This window comes from Protomyctophum parallelum (assembly GCF_964188405.1).
Source record: "Protomyctophum parallelum genome assembly, chromosome: 6".
Classification (NCBI taxonomy): Eukaryota; Metazoa; Chordata; class Actinopteri; order Myctophiformes; family Myctophidae; genus Protomyctophum; species Protomyctophum parallelum.
In genome coordinates, this window is record NC_139701.1 from 32,538,612 (window position 1) to 32,559,332 (window position 20,721).

The window sequence follows — 20,721 nt, forward strand, 5'->3', positions numbered from 1 at the left end:
AAGAGACAAGAGAGAGTATGAGGGAGAAACAGCACCTGTGTCAACAAGGAAGCTGCCCGTACTGTGTGTGTGTGTGTGTGTGTGTGTGTGTGTGTGTGTGTGTATACTGTATTTGCTGAGGTATCATTCATTTTGTGCAGGTTTGTTTCTTTTTTTTCCTGGGAAGATGAAAGCAGCCAGGTGACGGTTTTGAAGGCTTGCAGTTTAACCTGTGGGCACGGCACTGGTAGGACGACGGAACAAACTGCTGGCACAGTAGAAACGCTGACCTCGTTTTTCCTCTTATACGGGGCTGGATGTGCACAGCAAGGAAATCTTCTCCACATAATTAACAATCGAAATTGCTCTAGTCGTAAAAAAAAAAAAAAGAAACGCTCGGTCCTATGAGGGAGGGAGAAAAGGGGGTGGATGGATCTATATATATATATATATGTGATAGGGGGTGATTCTACATCAGCGCACGGCAGCCTAATTGAAGAAATGCCCTGTCAAAACCTTGTTGCCTGTGCCCCGAGACTGGAGATTAAGCTGAGGCCCATCTCCCCGTATTCACAATGTGGGGAACTGACATCTACATGTAAACAGCCTCTTTCTCCCTCCGTGCTCTTTGCGCTCGACAGTGAAGGTTCTCGTATAGGGTTCCCTCGGCCAGGCAGGCAGCCGCACTTCAAATGACTATCTGAACTGGCCCGCATGTAATTGTGCAGACAGACATGGGAAGCTGAAGTGACACTGACAAATAGGCGTACTCGTGCACAAATTTAAAGAAGTCGACCGTAATGGTCCATATTTTTCATCCTCTGTATTTTGTATGTAACATTTGAATACCAGCGCCAAGAAGAGAGGCGTTTGGAAAGACTTGCTCAATGAGCTGCTTGTGAGTGGCAATGTGTGCGTGAGCGTGTGTGCGACTGTGCACGTGCATGCTTGCATGTGTGTATGTGTGTGCGCGTGTGTGTGTCAGATTTAGCCTCTATCCCCACATAGCCTTAGCTTAACAGAGGCTCTTTTCTCCTCAAAATCCCTAACAGTTGGCACCACATAACCCCAAGCGACTTCACTAGCTCTTCTCTCTACGTCGTCTCCCTGTCTCCCACAAAGACACACACACACACACACACACACACACACACACACACACACACACCCAGACACACGTACAGTGCCACTGGTGCCAAGCTGTATCTCAATCCCAATGCCAACACAACTGCTCTATTGAGACCAGGGGGTTTCATGGAGATGGCACCATGTCCTGCCTGTGCCTGAGTTATATGGATGCGCGTGCGTGCGTGCGTCATTAGTGGGTTTAGGGGGGAGAAGAAAATGTAAGGAAAAGTCAAGCCCAGCAAAGCTCCACTATATATCCGTCCTCACAGTAAGTGGGCCCTAATCCCTCTAAATCTGCCCCTCTATATTACTTTTACTGGCCAATTAATCACTTTTAGCCCTGCCCACACTCTGGCTGAAGCTCTCTCACAGACATACTATACTGTATGGGAGAATGTTGGGAGACCATACTGTAGATGAGTAGAGCAAAGGGTCTGACAAACAGGACAAAGTCCCTGCCGAGTATAGTGGCAGGGACACACCCATTAGGATCTGAGGCAGATTCTACACATTTCCGTGCCAAGGACCACCAAAATGTATATATTTTCGAAATGTTTTTTGCCAGGACCCCCTTCAGAAGAAAGAACTCTAAATGATTCTACATTTTCAAGATGTTTCTAGAATGTTCAGAAATAGCAGATGTATAGATTGCAGTGTGGCACAAGGTGACACACTGTGACATTGTATATCTGCTATTTTTGAGAACCTGTTCTAGACCAATGTTCTAAGGGACTTCAATGTAAAGTAAAATAGGAAAATATTACCTTACGAAAAATAAATAAAACAATAAATAAAAAATAAGCACTAGTGGACTAGTGGGGGTCTATACTCAGACGCTTATTTTTTTTCCCCCACACCATGTCTTTGACGATGTGTCACTGTACAGTAGATCTATTTTTGCTAGATGTTCGTCCCAGAATACAAGCACTAGGGTTCATGTGGTTAAATGGCTGAAACAAAAATGCTAAACATCTACTACTTACATTGTTTTGTAGCCCAGCACAGTTCACAATGTTTTGTTTATGTATTGCCAGCTATGGAACTGCTGCACAGTCCAGCCTATAAAATCACTTTAAGTGGCAGTGCTGTGGAAGCACTGAAGAATGATGTCCGAAGTAAATTGTTAGGCCTATTAAACTGTGAGATGAAAACCATAACATGTGCATTTACAAAAAAATGAAAAATCACGTTTCCTAAGAAAACGCAAGCTTTCTATTTGTTAAATATCAATTTAGGGATGTACTGTGCTGTTTACAGCAGTATCAGCAGATATTCACGTTGTTGTATACCTTAGATAACATTTACTGATGGCGGGGGCCGACGTTTTTAGATAGTTGCATAGCTAAAAAGGCAGTAATTTTTCATTAAAATAATCTTGCATGTGAAAGAAGGTTATAAAGGCTGTTTCACACATTGATTGAATTTATACTCATTCAAAGGGCTGAAATACTTTAAAACAGTAATTTTGTTGTAATGAAGATTTCTTTGTTTCCCTGGCACGAAAAGTGGGATAAATAGCAATGGGGGAAAAAACATTGGTATCAGAATTGGCTATCAGTCAGATAATTATTTTAAACGTCAGTATCAGCACAGCATCGGTATGCCCTAACAGACCCTAAAGCAATTGGTCATCAAAGTAAACATGCAGCTACATCAAAGTAATGCCTCAAACCCCCATAACAGATTAACGCCTCAGGACAGCTCCAAGACAAAAGAGCTGATAAATTATTTTTACTGTGCCGGCGATTGCAGAAATTAAACTGGTCAAATGACTACACGCCAGGGTATCGAGACTTCAGAGGGCATTAAAATGCACACAGGAGGAGTTAGGCTGTAAAATCCGGGGCATAAAAACGTGTCATTTTATAGGTGCCCATAAACAGCCTCAAGAAAAGGGAGGATACAGGAAAGAAAGCAGATTTCTCCGGGTTGAGAGGATTTCTTTCACTCGCATGTGCCTTTTAAACATAAAATCTAGTCCCGAGCCACTGCACACATATCCAGGAGAGCCCAGATTTACAGTCTGACTCTCCTGGTGAAAGGTCTGGGTTTATAACACTGCCAGCTTGAGATTCACGGGAACACACGTACAGGCCGGAAAAGCACACTTCCAGTAACTCCCCTTCACACACGCGCACATGCACGTGCACACGTGCGCACACACACACACACACACACACACACACACACACACACACACACACACACACACACACACACACACACACACACACACACACACACACACACACACACACACACACACACACACACACACACACACACACACACACAAATAAATAAAAGAAGCAATACAGCACTAGATGCCCGCACGCAAACGCACAAACAGATAAACACAAACACACAGGCAAGGTGAGGGAGCCAGCCCATGTGGCAATATATCACTAAAGCATTTTCCCACTGTAACTAGATGAGAGAACCCCATACAGTATTAAACCAGAAATGAAGTCTTGACTTCCCTATACCTCCGTTCTAAATCAATTGTGACTCAAGAACAACCACATGCAGCGCCACTTAAGACTGCAGCTGCATAGAGTATTGGTAGGCATATTTGTATTTTTCATTTTTTGTCCTAAAGCCAATCATAACATCCATTTTGGCGATGGAAATCAATAAAGCATGAGTGGATGCACGTCTGTTGACAAAGTAAAGCCCACAGGCTTGCGGAGGAGATTCTGCCTGGCTCAGTGCGGTGATTCCAGGGCCAATTAAGCAGCCAATAAAATAAAAGCCAGGTTTTATTGACAAGGCCTGCGCGGGAGCACTCCCTCGCCCACGTACTTCTGCCTCAATAAGCCTATTGCAAGCCGCTCACTCCCATTACGAGCATTTTAGCTGAGCTGACCACTCAACACACCTAAAACCTGCTTGATTAATGCCCACTTTATGCTCTGTCCCACAACGGCGTGGATCACCGAGAGCAGATGATCTACAAGCTCAGCAAACGCACTGCACCGCAATGTGTTGTGAGCTTGTAGATCTGTTAATTTCCACAAATGTTCGCCTGTTACGACATGCCCAGTATAGGATTAGGGATGCTAGGGTGCATGTGGTTAAATATACCAGTAAATCAGGCTTTACAGTAGGTCTCACCCCTTGTCTCCTCCCCCCCGCCCAGTCCTTATCTGTAGGTACAGTGCAATGCGGCATGCACCCCCCCATGCCGAATCGTGCTGCTAAAACTGTGACTCAATACTCTCAGGGATGCAGACATGTGCACCAACTCCCACGTAGCCCTATTTAAAGACTTAACTCTGGGCTATAGTGTGAATTCTCCATCTCTGACAGACTAATGTGTGGGACTCCAGTATAGAACATCAAAGAATTTCCCAACGCCGTTGCAAGATCCGAATCAGAACGCCACATCCCTCACAGTCCCCCAGGATTATATTGTGCTCCTTCTTCCCTCTTGTTTTATTCATGGATACTTGCCATGTTATTTGTTACTCCCCGTGTATATTTTTATCACCTGGTCCTTTCCCCCCATATTTCCCCCATAGAACCTGGGCACTGGCCTATTCATCAATTTAACACGCGCGCTTTTCTGGCCCACAGTAATTGACTTTCAAAACAGGGGCGATAAATCTCACCTATACAAACAATAATACTTCAGAGATTAAAGACATTAGCATGGAAACCCACGCTGTATCGTGGGAAAAGTTATTGATGTGCCAACCCGCTCTCCTCCACAGCTCCCATGACGCACGCTGGCCAAATGCAATAATCTAGAAATCTAGTCATGGCAACAGGAAACGCAAAACTCATTCCTCCAATATTTATGTTTTATTCTCCCCCTTCATCTTACACATTCTTTATCGAGGACAGCAAGGTGCAGCAGGTTCCGCAATCCATTTCAACATTATTATATCTCCACTCCACCAGAATAACCTTAAAGGTTATACTATTTGCAATTCTCCTGTGTGTCATGTTTTCATTGAAAGGCTAATAGCAATGAACTGGCAACGCAGAAATGTGCAACGTTCACGATGGAGTTAAATTAACAAGGGGAAATTGCTGCTGACTGCTTGCTCCGCGGCGGCTCGTTAAGGCGTTCGTTAGGGGTCTCCTAATTGCCTGTGCATGCAGCCACAACCTCCAGGCCACGTACTGTATGCAGGCTGGAAATGTGGGCGACGGCTGGCCAGACGCACTGTGCTGCTGCACTGCGGACCTGACTTTAAATGTACTGTAAGTAGGGCAGAGGCTCGGTGTGCATGTGTGTGTGCACGAGCACGTGCATGCATGTGCAATAAGCTAGAGGAAGCCAGACAAAGCAAGGGAGGGAGAGAGAGGGGGAGAGAGAGAGAGAGAGAGAGAGAGAGAGAGAGAAGGAACAAGCAGAAGAGAAACGAAAGCAGAGAAAGGAAAGCGAATGCAGCCAAGGAATGTTCTGCCAAAGCTCCACATTTCCACATGGATGACACATGTCCTCTAGAAGGAAAACAACACACGTACATGCACACACACACACACACACACACACACACACAGTCAACAAAACAAGGAGGGGGAAGGGTAAACAGTAAAATCCTCAGTGTTCATTTAACTCTGAGAGCTACGGGTCCTTTTTTACACTGAGGATTCTACTGTGAACATGGTTGGGCCTAAACCACAGAATGTCGCTGACACAGTTCCAATACAACAGAGGGACAACACACACACAACAAACTTTGCATGGATATTAGTAGAAAGACTAACTGTAAAATCCTCTGTGTTGTTCATTTATTAGAGCTGGGACTCGATTAAAAAGATTAATCTAATTAATTAATCTTGATTAATCGCATTTTAATCGCATATCAATATTCAACCCGAGAACAGTGAGAAACCTTTTTTTTTATGTTTTTTGGTATCCCAGTGAATAGACTACGGGATTCCACTCATTTTCAACATTTTACTGTCATTAAAACCTCCTGAGCCCCAATCCCCCACGGGCGGGGGCTAGATTCTGTCCACCTCATGAACAGCTCTCAGCGGGTAAATGGGGCTGGTCAAGGTCTCATGTTCCAACTCCGATATTTTAGATTTTCCCTCCCGGACCCCCGTGGGGTCTAAAAGGTTATTATACCTTAGAGTTGTTGTGTGGATATAATAAGAAAGTCCCCCCCCCACATCACAAAAGATGGAGCAGAGTGTAGAGTAGGCGTGCCGCAGCCAGTTCAGTACTAGAAACGAGCCCGGTGAGAAACGTTCCGTGGTGAAAAAAAGGTGCGATTAAATGCGTTAATGTTTCTGTAGTTAATTAATCTCAATTAACGCGTTAGACAGGTAGAGACAGAGCATGCAGGTTGTTAGGAGAGACAGGCAGAGAGCAGGTTGTTAGATAGGTACTGTAGAGAGCAGACTGTTAGACAGGTAAGAGACTGTAGAGAGCAGGTTATTAGACAGGTAAGAGTTGTTAGACAGGCAGAGAGCAGGTTATTAGACAGGTTGTTATACCAATTTAGCCACGAGACATCACCCAATTGTCTTCGATGTCAACATGTTAAGGAGACCTAATCCACACGTTCTGGAATTGCCGGAAGTTAAATTATTATTGGAAATGTATATTTGAACAACTTTAAAAAATTATTGGAAAAACTGTGAGTCCTGACGCACGAATAGCTATTTTGGGTGATGTCTCTATGCTGAGTAACCTTGACATCTTTGAGAAGAAATTTACTCTGTTAGCAATGTCTGCTGCAAAACAAATGTATTCTTTGTCATTGGAAATCTGAACCCCCTCCCCCGACTAAACAATGGTGGGCAGAACTTCTATCCTATTGCACACCAGAAAGAATCATGTATAATGTGAAAGGAAAAATATTACACTTTCAGAAGATCTGGGGTCGGGCAATGGATTACATACCAAATATGGGACAAGAACTGGAGAGAGCTAATTGAAGCACAACAGAGATTGTTGTTGTTGTCTTTTTTATTTTTGTCTGCTTGTCTTTCTTTTTGTTGTCATGTTTATTATTTCATTCATGTTGTAGCACAGATAATCATGGTCATAAAGTAAATCATGCATTTGATAGTTTTCTTGTACTAGGAAGGGTCGGGGAAGGGTTTGTAAATTGTTCAGTTAGGAAATGTATTTATTTTATATATTTATAACTTGCATTTTACAACTGTATGTAAATGAAATGTCAAAAGCAAATAAAAGATAATAATAGAAAAAAAAAGAGTTGTTAAACAGGCAGAGAGCAGGTTGTTAGGCAGGTAAGAGTTGTTAGACAGGCAGAGAGCAGGTTGTTAGACAGGTAGAGAGCAGGTTGTTAGACAGGCAGAGAGCAGGTTATTAGACAGGTACTGTAGAGAGCAGACTGTTAGACAGGTAAGAGTTGTTAGACAGGCAGAGAGCAGCTTGTTAGACAAGCAGAGATCAGGTTGTTAGACAGGTAGAGAACAGGTTGTAAGACAGGTAGAGAGCAAGTTGTTAGACAGGTAAGAGTTGTTAAACAGGTATAGAGCAGGTTATTAGACAGGTAAGAGTTGTTAGACAGGCAGAGAGCAGGTTGTTAGGCAGGTAGAGAGCAGGTTGTTAGACAGGTAAGAGTTGTTAGACAGGTAGAGAGCAGGTTGTTAGACAGGTAGAGTGCAGGTTGTTAACAGAAAGAGTGACAGGTACGCTCACAGCTGCACAATAGGCAGATTGTACACAATAGGCAAAGGCAGAGCAGGGAGCTGCATCTGACCCATTAAGAGCCTAAACAAAGAGCTAACATGCTAACTGCGGCTAAGCTAAATATAAAACCAACAAATGAGGCAATTAAGCTCGGGCCCCCTCGTTAGGCCACTGCTGCGCACGATCGATCCCCAGCCCAGGGGCCCATCACACAACTGATCACAGGCTGTCACCCTGCTGCTGGGCATACGCACACACACACACACACACACACACACACACACACACACACACACACACACACACACACACACACACACACACACACACACACACACACACACACACACACACAAATAACAATTAGTGTTTCTCCCTGCAGCTCTCACGCGTCCTGGTCTGTCTGTCTCTTTCTCTCTCTCTCTCTCTCGGTTTCCTTCTGTCGTCTGTGATCTCAGAGTCATTAGCAACAGCATAACACCTTTTCATCATGCACGTAATAACATTGATGGGTTGCGAGCACTATGCCGTGTACTCCTCAAAAATGCACACACGCGCGCACACACACACACACACACACACACACACACACACACACACACACACACACACACACTTTTGCAATGCAACAAGACAAAGAGACACCTGCTGGTGCTCAATTAAAAAGTCCAATTGCTTTCGATCACCACTGTTTGAGAAGTACACGTTGCATGCATGTACATGTGCATCTCCTGGGTGGGTTGGGGTGGGGGGTCTGCCTGAGTGTGTTGAGATACTATTTGCTACCATATCCCATTATAAAGAGGGATGCACGTGGTTGTTTAGTGCTCATTTGTAGAGGAGAAGAGGATCTCTCACTGTGAACTAAATAGGTCAGGCAGCAGACATGACAAGCAATCCATGGGGAAGGGAATGGGAGATCAAAGGAACCCATCTAATCACCCCTGGCTCTGTGGAATACCACCATGTATTTACGTTACACTGTAGGTCAAGGGCAGCATATTCAGCTAATTGTGTGTGTTTGTGTGTTTGTGTGTGCGTACATGCGTGTTGTCCCTACACCAACAGCGGGGTAGGACAAAGGAGACAGAGGGGAGGAGGAGGCCGAGAGGAGGATGAGCCGCGCCGAGATGGAACACTGGCTGACATTCTGCAGAGTACAGTACAGTACAGTAACAGTGCATAGACTGTGTGCCATGTGTGGAAACCAGATAGAGAGCATCAGAAGGTGATAGGGCAGTTCTGCTTGTGTGGTCTGACTTTATTCCTGGTTCACACACACACACACACACACACACACACACACACACACACACACACACACACACACACACACACACACACACACACACACACACACACACACACACACACACACACACACACACACACACACACACACACACACACACACACACACACACACACACACACACACACACACACCCCCTCAGGGACCACACCAGACTTTTCAAGGTTACATCTGTACAGAAAAAGACCACCAAATCACCTGCGCACACTGGCCCCATTGTGTAAAATGGTTCTATATATGGCTTGGGACGACGCGAGGGAAACACTCAGGTGTTAAAGCCTCAGTGCTTGCTAACATCCAAGGCCTTTGCGGTTTTCAATGGCAACCGTGCTCACACTGCAAGTTCCACCTCATGGCTATTTCAAGGTAACCCACGTCCGTCGGGCAATCTCGTGCATCACACCGTGGCTCTGTCACGCCAGGGAATTGCCACCTAGCCGGCCGAACTCTTTCAATTAATGCCCCTGTCCAGAATGATCAAGGGATGTGTGAGTCCTCTGTCGCTGCATCTAATTGCTTCCCTCATTTACATCAAAGGGAAACGCAACAAAGTCGGTGAGGGCGCCGCTACAGATAAAACAAACTAGCTGGCTTATCGTGGCCCAGCAGTATGTTGTGTGTGATTACCCTATTAAGTTCACAATGGACTCTGATTAGCTTAGCCTCCTAGCTCCTCCCTCCATCTCCCCCATACCTATAGTAGGTAGAAGGTGAGGTTCCCATTCCCATCAGGGATTGATTAGCCTGCTGTCATAATTAATGTTGCATGGCACAGGAGAACAACTCCCCTGACTGAGGCATCAGGTTGGGGAATGGGGGAGTGTTTGCAATCAGAAGGTCTTGGACAGAACTCTGCACTGATTACTGGCGATGTCAGGACTATTAGGTAGCGCAGCCGATTTAATCGCAGCACCATATGTGCAAACGCGTGCGTGTGTATGCGTGTGTGTGCGTGTGTGTGTGAGTTTACTATGGCTTGTGATGTAAAAGGGTGTACACACTGCACAAGGAAAGTGGTTCTTTGGCTCGCATTCATTGGGAAACTTCATTTGGTTGTCAAAGGGAGATATAGAACCATTAGGGTTACCTAAACTAATCTGAAGAACTATAGTAGAGATTAGAACCACAGAGACTTAACCACTTGTCTTAACCCCTGGCGTACAAGTATACTTCATTGTCCAGGGTCTCCCAGGGGTCTATACTTAGTTAGAGTGCCCTCTATTTTTTTCCTCTTCACAAAATCTATTCACCAGATATATTTACAAGCCAACAATGCCTCATGTTGCAACACGTAGTGTCGATCTTCTATTCTTCGCAGAATATACGCTGACATGATGTGACATGATGAGACGGAACAGAGGGTCAGAATGAATAAAAAGTGTTGATCATGAAGGCTTTCAGGGGACAGAGACACACAGGGAGCTCTGGTGAAGATGTGAGGACACTGCATGTCAAATGAATAATTCCTTGTGCTGTTCCTCTGTCAGTCTTTGAGCATGCTGCGCTCTGTCAAAGCAGACACTTCAAAGGAACTCCAACAACTTAAATTACGCTTACCTGACCTCAGCCCCGCCACCCCCCACACCCGCCCCTCATATAGTACCTTGGAGATAAGAGAAGACAGGTGGAGGCAAAAAGTGTCGAGGGGAATATGTAGCACACGAGAGAATCTGAATGACTCTATTGTGGTGATTTTTCTTTTAATTGTATTTTGACAAACAGACGCGTTTCGGCTACTCAGGCCTTCATCAGTGTCAGAGACTGCTGTTGCAGTAAATAATTAAATTAAAGATGGAGTGCCGTGATTTTTTCAACCCTAAAAACATGATCATCAGGTATTATTATTATAAGGAGGGAGATTTCTTTCAAAAAAGTGTACAGTATTTGTTAAAATGTCATTTGTATGTGGACACGCCCACCAGTTCATTAAGTATGCCATGGTGGGTGGTGATGGGTGGTGATCCACGTGAACTGAAGTGCATCAAAATGTTACTTGTCCGTTGGACAAGTCACTCTTTGTTTCGCTTTTTCTATGACGCTCCTACCAGTCAACAATATTATCTGGCATTATTGTCTGGCTTTCCTAATAATCACCATTCCAATATAGAGGGTATATGCGCGTGACATGACAAAATGATGACATCATCATCATAAGTTATGCGGGAACGCCTACTGAGTGTCAAAAAACTACTTTCTGGCCTTGACAGCCCATACATCCAAACAGAAAAGTCCTATCTGATTGCATTAAACGACATTAAACAAAGTTAAACTCACTTTACCACTCACTTTGCCACTCGATCTGCCATTCACTTTATGCATGCGCATACCCTCTATTGTTAATAGCCCTAGAATGTCTGTGATCTTACATACATTTCATGTATTCCAAATACACATCAGTCATATCAGAGTAGTTAGCAGACTGACCACGTCAGCATTTAAACTTTTAGCACTGGGTGTGTACTCGCCCAGTAATTAATTATTTGATTAATACTTTGATTCAGATATTGTCCTCTAGTTTTATATCGATTTGAAAGTTCTGGCAGAAAACATATGTTATATTGTGGAAAAGTGGAGATATTTTACTAAATACACATTTTCCTATTTGAAAGTACCCTTATAAGGCGAAAATCTAGTGGCAGCAAATATCACAATCTAAACTAAACAAAGTTTAATCAAGAAGGACTGAAAATTAACCAATACTTTTAAACAGCCTAATACGTTTAACCACATGAACGCTATCCCTATTCTGGGGACAGCATTCTTTGACGCAAACACAAGATTTGGTGTAGAGGGGAAAAAAGGAGCGGACCATGTATACTATAGCCCTGAGCCCTGGGGGACAGCAGTCATAGTATGTTTTAAATATCTGTTTTAAGGTTGCTGTTGGTGAAGTTGATGAAGGGGAGCGCACTAAGCCCTGAATCCTATTTAGCTATACTGAAGTAGTGTACTGCATAGAGTATACAATTATTTGACTTCCCCAGTGATCCAAGATCACTCCTGTTCTCAGAAAACTGAATCAATACACCCTCAGGAACGTGCTTGCCAAAGAAGCAATGTACTCAGAGGGAAACAGAACAGGGCGTGCCTGCTTGTCAGCAGTGATGGAGTTTGCAGATCAGTTAGCGTTCCCTCAGCAGGGCCTGTGCCCTGTGCTACTGCTACACCAATGGGGTGATTTGTGAGAGCAGGAATGTGGCATGTCAGGCAGCCAGTGCGCCAGCCAATCAATTATTCAGGACACAAATGCAGCCTTGTGCAGCTACAAGAAGCAAGGGGATGGACAGAGGAACAGAGAGAGGTTGCATACACACTAGGAGTCTTGTCCTGTACCAGCAGTGGACGCAGGGACAGGGTATATACTATATATATAGAAGATGCCCGCAGCCCTGGACTCACAAAAAAGGGATGAATAGATGCCAGATTTTTGGGTTTCCGATACAGAGCCTGATTTTGGAGGGTGCTAGACCACCACATACATGTTTTTTTTATATTTTGAAATCAAGACGAGGAAAGTTTATTCGACAACAACGGGTACAGGCTTTAGTCTAGACATACTATTGGTCCGACTGTCATTAGACCAACAACCTACCTCAAACCCTCATTTAACCCTAACCGCAAGCATGTTCGACCGCTGGTCCGACCATTGTCGGTCCGTTGGTGTGTCTAATCTGCGTGTGCATCCCACTCAACAACGCGTCACAACTCTATGCATTGTGAGTTTGTAGCTATTTTTTTTATTCTTGAAAAGGTTCAAAATAAAGACACATACAGCTACTGTAGATAAGTGCTGATGTTGATGTTCGATGGCGTCACTACCCGACTCTCTACTCTGTGTCCTGTCTCTCTCTACTGTACTATAAAAAATAAAGGCAGAAAGGCTCCCCAAAAATATCAACAACAAAAAAAGAATTGAAAAAAGAAAGATATATTGGCCAAACCAATATATCGGTCGGGCTCTACTCTACTGCACTCACTAACAGGAGATGAATATTCCAGACAATTAAGAGAGAGCCGAGAGCTGCCAAGGGATGCAGAGGAAGAGAACATTGCTGTCTGTCTGACCCATTTAGCAAATGAACAGACACAAAAACAGCTACGTTGACTAGAGCACAATATAGCCCTCACACTAGACATAAACAGGGATAGAACAGATCTGAGATCTGACCACCCCTTTGTACTAGTAAACAACACTCACAAAAGCCTGCAGAGTTGAGAATAGCTTTTTAAGTGGGCCATTTCTATTTCGCAATGCTGGTTTCATTTCGGTCTGCATTACACAAATCCCTTTCAACCTCGTTGCTGTGACCATCCGTTCCACAGGCTCCTGAATGAAACATCAACAAAAGTCCAGTGCATGTGTCTGCAAGGCATATGCATTGCAGACACATGCACTTGCACAATCATTAACGCAAAAATCACCACGAATAGATTATATCACTAAGGGCGCTTTCACACCGGACATGTTTGGTTCGTTTAAAACGAACCATGGTCCTTTACCCCTTTGGTTCGGTTGGTGTGAACGTGCATCCGAACTCTGGTGCGGATCAAAGAAACGAACCATGGTCCGCTAAAAAAGGCCGGACTCAGTTCGCTTCCAAACGAACCACGGTGCGGTTCGTTACTGATGTGAATACATTCGGACTTTATAGAGGAATAATAGGCTACAGGACGATAGCCAAAATAGCCGTCGGCAGTTGTGAGGCTGCATTAATAATTAGTTGTAAAAGCATGTATTTTTTACGGGGATCACTATTGATATGACAGCTGACAGTCTGATTTTAATAGTAGACGCATATATGTCGAGGCACACTGCGCAGCGCAAATGTAATGGCAGCGTGGTTCACATGCGCAAAAATAACAGATGTAACCTACAAGTTGTACAGATGTACACGGAATGGTATGTACGGTATGGTAAATTTGGAGCGCATCTCTCTCTCTCTCAGCGCATGCAAGCAATTATATCAACCCACTTATGGCCACCCTTAATAACATCTTATTGTGCCTTAGGCCAGCTTTGGCTGACTTTTTGAATGACAATAGAATAATGTGCGATATGACCACAATGTCACGAAATATCTCATTTTAAAGCTGCACGTCTCTAGTTTACACCGAAAACATTTTTATGTTCCTAGCATGTTCCATCGTTTACTTATAAGCATTTTAGTACACCTTGGTTTGACTTATCACTGAAACCAAGGTCTACTAAAAAGCTTATAAGTAAACGCACAAGGAACAAGCTATAATCATAATTATTTTTTCATTGTAAAGTAGTGACTTGGAGCTATAAAATGAGACATTTCGTGACATTGTGGTCATATCTCACATTTTTTGATTGCCATTCAAAAAGTCGCCAAATCTGGCCAATGCTGGCCAATGCCCCATTTCTTAATTCGTCATTTTAATGCAAATCAAAGATCAACGATCTAAATAAAATACATCACGTTTTACTTTCACTTTCAAAGTAATACCCAGAATTGCCACCAGATGGCGGGAACGTACCATTATGCTGATTTTGGCTAAAGTGTCAAATCTGGCTAAATCACTTCCTGTCAAACGGAGGTAAACAACGGAGGCTAGTTTGACCCCAGCACATAGCTTGGCTGTCCGGATTGCTAAGCTAACATTAGCTTTTTCATAACTTAGTCAAATTAAGCTTAAAAATGGCCAGGAACATCCCAAAATATCTTTTTTTTTGCCGCGGATCACATAGAGCCGGCGCGCGTGCACGATAGTGCACGATCGCGCGGGTTTCGGCCGGTTTTTGGTAGATTACATAACAAAAAAAAAGAAAAGTAAAAAAATTCCATTATTTTGTTATAATAAGACGTACTGACAGGGCAGTACGTCTACTACGTCAATAACGCCATTGGCCACGAGGGATTTGTTGATTTAACACGCAGATAACGTCATTGGCCACTAGGGGGTTAATATAGCCTATCTATGCTCTCTCTCTCTCTCTCTCTCTCGTAATGACAGCACAGGAAGACGCATGCAGCCTCTGTGCGTAATGTGACTATATCGTTAAATTTTAAAAATCGCATAAGAAATGAGCGAGATATGCCTAAATAAAATGTCAGTGGTCTTGGCAATTTGTGTGCGATCCGGGGCGACGGGCGACAGCACAATAGATTTTCATTCATTGTACAATATGTGACATATTTCTTTCACCCGGTATTATTGATGTGAGTTGATCAAAATAGTATTGCCTAGGCTATAATGCTTGACTTGTAGCCTAGGCTATACAGTAGGCTATATAATGCCAGCACAGTCATTATTCTCTTTCTTTAAGACTAAAGGCAACCCTTGACTTGATAGTGTGTGTGTGTGTGTGTGTGTGTGTGTGTGTGTGTGTGTGTGTGTGTGTGTGTACATGAGGGGGAGAGACCCGATATATATGGGAGAGACGCATAGAGACAGAGAAATATTTAATGTTAAATAGGCTATACACAGGTGGTCCCAAATGATTAATTGATTACATCACTATAGCAAAAGACGTAAAACTAGGTCAACTCAATTAGCTGCAGCGGAGCTGTTCTGACTTGAAGCTCAATACTAACTGACCACCTTCAAGTTTAAACCATAAGATGACATGGAAATGCCCGTTGATTTGATGCGCAGAAATATATATATAATCGGGTTAAGGTGCACACATGGAAGAAAAGTCAATTTTATCGGGGATACCTTGTTGTAGGCTATACGTCTCCGTGAATTGTATGCATCAGCAGCAAGCACATTATTGTTCAAACACCTGCTCCTCTGTTCATCTGTTGCTCTTATTTGGCTAATAAAATAATTAATATGAATGAATGCAATAGCAAGTTCCTGCTGTCATGTTGCTGTTCTCTTCTCTCTCTGTGTGACTGAAGGTTGCCCCAAAATTTGTAGACAGTGATTTCCCCTCATGTTCTTTTTCCCCCTCACCATTTGGTTCGCTTAACATGTCCACGTGTCATTTGTTTACATATTTGGTATGCTTTACAAAGTCCAGTGTGAACACCAAACGGACCAAAATCTAAATGCAAATATTTGGTCCTTGGTCTTTGATCCGGACCTTCTAAGCGAACTTTGGGTGTGAAAGCGCCCTAAGACACCAGTCCACATTGGAATATATTAACCCTCTATACTTCTCTCTCTTCGCCAATAATTGTCGACCTGCTATATTTGGTGAATGTCCCTCCCAGAATATGGATGCTAGGAACCCTAGCAAGTTAATAGGCAAGGTGTTCTAGGTATTCAGGAGCTTAGTGGATTGGACAGAATGGACACTTAGTCGATAGGCCTGTAGGCCACAAACTGTGGCAATGTTTCTGAGAAGCGTGGCGCATGTAGGAGAAATATGGCCATTGATCGCCACAACGGCCCTCCCTCCACTCGAGAGCTCGAGCTGCAGACTGGAGTGAAGAACACAATCTGTACTAACACCGTAAACATGCAGCTTTTATTTTCCACTGCAGCACAACTCATATATCTATATGCCTTAATGACTTGGTCTTAACTCTGGTAGGATAGCAGTAAGGGAATTACACACTTCCAGACCCCATGACAACATGACGCTGTTCAATAAGCATGGAAGCAATACTGCACATGTTCAATCTTCACATGGGTTGACCCAGTCAGGACCACTCTAGGCTGTTAACAGGCCCTGAAAAAATGTCATTGTAAAATAAACTAGATAAAGTGCCCCTCGGGGCACAGGTCTCCACCAGGGCAGGTCAGGTTATGGCCTCCTGGTGGTGCTATAACAGACCATTCTGGCAGAGGTTCGACCGGGTTAACGGTTAACGGTGCCGGAGATTAGCTGTACACAGACGGACGGACGGACACACACACGGACAGTGTAAAACATACTCTCTCCCCATGACTTCGGCCTGGTGGAGACAATGAGCAAATTACCTTTCTGAGATTGGGTTTGAGTTTATCCCAGCTTTGGTCTAGCTCACAAACTCTGAGCCCAACCAAGAAGCTATGTGGAATCTTCTCTAGCCAAGTAAAATAATTAGGTAGACCTACACACCTTCACCGTATATATCCCAGCTAGGTTCTCATCTTTAGTCTGAGATATTAAAACATTCAAATAAACATTGTGTGTTAGAAAATATAGTGGCGGTGGAGCCCAGGCTAGAGGGGTGAATGGCACTCACCTGAGGCAGCAAGCTGGGGCCCCACAGCATTCTGTGCCCCCGCGGGTGTTGGGGGCATTGGCCTGTGCCAGGGCTTGGCAGCAGGTGGGACCGGTTTCACCACCCCCACGTACTCCACAAAGGTCCCTGGGAAGTCTCCCTTCTCCTTGGTCCTCTCATTGGTGCCATGCAGCCAGCCTTTGGGGGTTCGCTCGTCGCCCTCCTGGTAGTCCACTCCTGCTGCAGCCACCAGAGAGGCCCAGGGTACGGTGAGGAGGTCACCTGGCTGGAGACTGATGTCATCACCGCGCTCTCGCTTGTACTCAAAGACTGCCCGGTACTGAAAGCTGTCAGACGCCATGGTAAAACAAGTTCATGGGGGGTGGGACTCGGGAGGGTTACAAAGCCAAGACACAAATGGTGCCTGAAATGTGCTGTGTCCAATTGACTTCAGTTGCTCAGTATGAAAATTACAAATAAAGCAAATAAAAAGGCTTGGAGAATAAAAATATCTGTTAAAATCCCTGAGGTGGAACTGGAGCTCCACATCTAATCCTGGGAAAACCTTGGATGCTGCCTGAGAGTTGCTGTGTCGCAGTGACTTGGATGACGCTGTAAAAAAATAAGCTCGTAAAAATGGTATCCCTGAGGTGGAATTCCGCACCTGAATTCTGGAAACCTTTCTGGAGACCAAAGTCCACTTTCTTTTCAGTCCAAGGTGGTTAAAACAGCACCAGAAATAAATTCCTCCAGTTACAATGAAACTTTATGAAACCTATAGCTCTTATAATAATGGCCAGTCGGTGGGGTCTGCGACTCTGCGTCAGCACTTTTCAGTCCCTGTTTTGGTCACACGTCTAGCAATCTTAGCCGATGTTAACAGTCTGCCAGTCGATCACAGCTTTCCAGTCAGAGGCCTGAGTGCTTTGTGTCTCCGCATGGGCAGACTGGGCAGCATCAAGGCAGACAGACAATCCACCAGGCTGTGCCTTAACTGGGAAGAGAAAAGGAGGGGTGAGAGTGGGTGGTGGGAGGAGGGAGGGCTGCTAAAGGAGGGTGGCACAGTTGGCTATTCTAGGACACGGTGACCTGTAGTTGATGCCCTGAGGTTCTGCAGGGATGTTGCAATGTCCTGCGTGTGGAGCCCAGTGGGGAATAAAGCAGGCCTGCTGGTCTGTTGTCCTCAGGTACAACACACACACCTGAGTAAATCCACTGCAGTGCAGAATTTGGCTTCTTATTCAGCGCGCCCCTGTGTGCAATCCTCTGCAGCTCTCTTTCTCTCCTATATGCAGTCTTCTCTGGTTCACATGTCCCAACAAAACCCAGACAGATGTAGGCGACCTGAAAACTTCAATAAAGTTGCAATGTTATTACCATGCAGCATTGTTCTTCTTCTTTTTGTTTTTAATTTCTGTTCTCATTAGCTTTAGTTGTTAGTAGCATATAAATGTTTTGATATTATTGTCAAAAACATTAACTGAGGTAAAGATATTAGTCACTGAATACGTGACTATAATATAGCTAAAATCTGTTTAAATACCTATATATATATATAAATGAGAAGAAATACAATGTATCTAAAAAGTTCATGTGCATGCCAGCATCCTGCTATACGTGGAAGCAACACAAACAGAGCCTATACATACATTACAAATCGTGACTAGGCGAATAAGAACTTCAGAGCGCAGTCTAGTCTGGCCGACAACTCGACTGCACTAGTCCCACTATCCAGCCAGACACAAATACGGAGCAGCAAACTCACCGTTCCCAACAGTGGCCGACGAGCGCGCAAACTGTGTCCACTGACCGGTACCAGTCTTCCACTCAATACACGCTATATCAATTCCCCGAGACCGAGCCCAGACAGTCCATACAAGCCCATCAAAATAGATGCGTGGCTGGCTGGCTCCACCAGACAGTCAGCCCCAGCTGAACCACTGTAGTAAGCGGCAGTGCTGATGTCAGTAAACCACACCCCCAGCGTCTGCAAATTATACCAGCGGAGGAGAGGAGACAGAACCGGCGCACCATCCGCCGCTGCTTGAGTTTTTGTAACCGTCCGTACGACGGTGTCGAGCGCCAGAAAACAGCAGACCTGCAAGACCACCGCGCGTCGCGGAGGCGACGCGCGGTGGTCTTGCAGATCTGCTGTTTTCTGGCGCTCGACACCGTCATACGGATGAAACGCAAATCAAGGCTGCACTGCAGCAAGAGCAAGCAGAAAAAGCCTTCTGTGACCTGCTTATTATGTTGAGCTTATTCATTTGTAAAAAGAAAAAGAACGGGGGGCGTTTGACAATTTTTGTCAGCCTAATTTGGACGACGCGTTGCGGAACTTGCGGTGGTTTCGTTCGTTATGCTGAAAACGAATTATGACAGGGGCAAGCAGACGTGGCAGAATATTAAGGCTCACGACGACAAGGACTTCTGCTCTGACTACTCTGCAGAGTCTAGTGATGAATTATGTAACATCAATCTGACCTGGAATGTAGCTGCATCTCACGCTTGCGTTTGTTGGGGAAGTCAGCTAGAGTTGTGTTACGGACGGGTATTGCAGGGACACTGCAAACTCCAAATTTGTTATCCGAGCATCAACACATCAGCCAGCCAGACTGCTACGTCATGACGGTCATTTGCACGTGTCTGTCTGGGAATATAGAGCATCGCAGTCGCGCCCCCTTTCAGAACGAGGGCCCAGGAAATAATTCCCCATTCAAAAATAATTTATTTAAAGACTTTTGATTGATTGATTGATTGATTGATTGATTGATTGATTGATTGAAATATTTAACAGTTTGCAGAATTACAGTACATTTCAAGCACAAACTCAATACAAAGACTGTTAACTTTGAGTGGACGACCCAATTAAGCATTACACTTGTTTACAACAGGGTCCACCATGTTCAATTCATCAAAGTTTACCAAAGCCAACTCTTGTTGTGACAAATCATGACAATAAACACAATGTTTTGGGCCGATCAAATAATTATAGTAAGAATAAAAACAAAACAAAAGTGTTGTACCCTGTCCATGCCTTTTTTTTCTTCTTTCTAATTATTTGATCTGCCCAAAACATTGTATTTATTTGATTTTATTTGACTTGATTTGTCACAACAAGAGTTGGCTAACTGACAGAACATTTATTATCTCCACGCCGAAGGCATGGGGAGAGACATGTTTGTATGTTTATTACGTTGCACTCCGTCGGTGTGACCTGTGTGTGTGTGTGTGTGTGTGTGTGTGTGTGTGTGTGTGTGTGTCTGTGTATAGCTAATTCCCGGCACCGTTGGCCCGGCTGATGCCACCTGTGCACACACTCCCTGGATGCCAACGATGAACCTCTGCCCCAAATTTTCCACAACGGCCTGTTATAGCGCCACTACCACTTTTGCTAAACACATTTCTGTAGATTATTTTAACCATTCAAGTCTGAACGCACCTTTACTTTATAGACATTTTGCCCAAACATTACAAATGCTATTATCCTGGTGGATTTGTAGTAGCTATTGAATCATTTTAGGGCCTGTCCTATAGGTTTTTAATAGAAGTGT

The 20,721-nt window shown here is 44.2% G+C and overlaps 1 protein-coding gene across 5 annotated transcripts in view; it reads right to left on the reverse strand.

Moving 5' to 3' along the window:
* pik3r3b (phosphoinositide-3-kinase, regulatory subunit 3b (gamma)) overlaps positions 1 to 19,779 on the reverse strand; it is a 242,143-nt gene extending 222,364 nt beyond the window's left edge. The window contains exons 1-2 of one of the 5 annotated variants that reach the window (XM_083767911.1): positions 19,652 to 19,779; positions 17,189 to 18,511 (exon numbers count right to left, since the gene is read on the reverse strand). In XM_083767911.1, coding sequence (XP_083624037.1) covers positions 17,189 to 17,528 — 340 coding nt within the window. In that variant the 5' untranslated portion in view covers positions 17,529 to 18,511; positions 19,652 to 19,779. Of the gene's footprint in view, positions 1 to 17,188; positions 18,519 to 18,816; positions 18,882 to 18,932; positions 19,130 to 19,651 lie in introns of those variants that run through there. The other 4 variants (XM_083767908.1, XM_083767909.1, XM_083767910.1 and 1 more) reach the window with 4 other exon arrangements.
* Between the last annotated feature and the right edge of the window lie 942 nt (positions 19,780 to 20,721).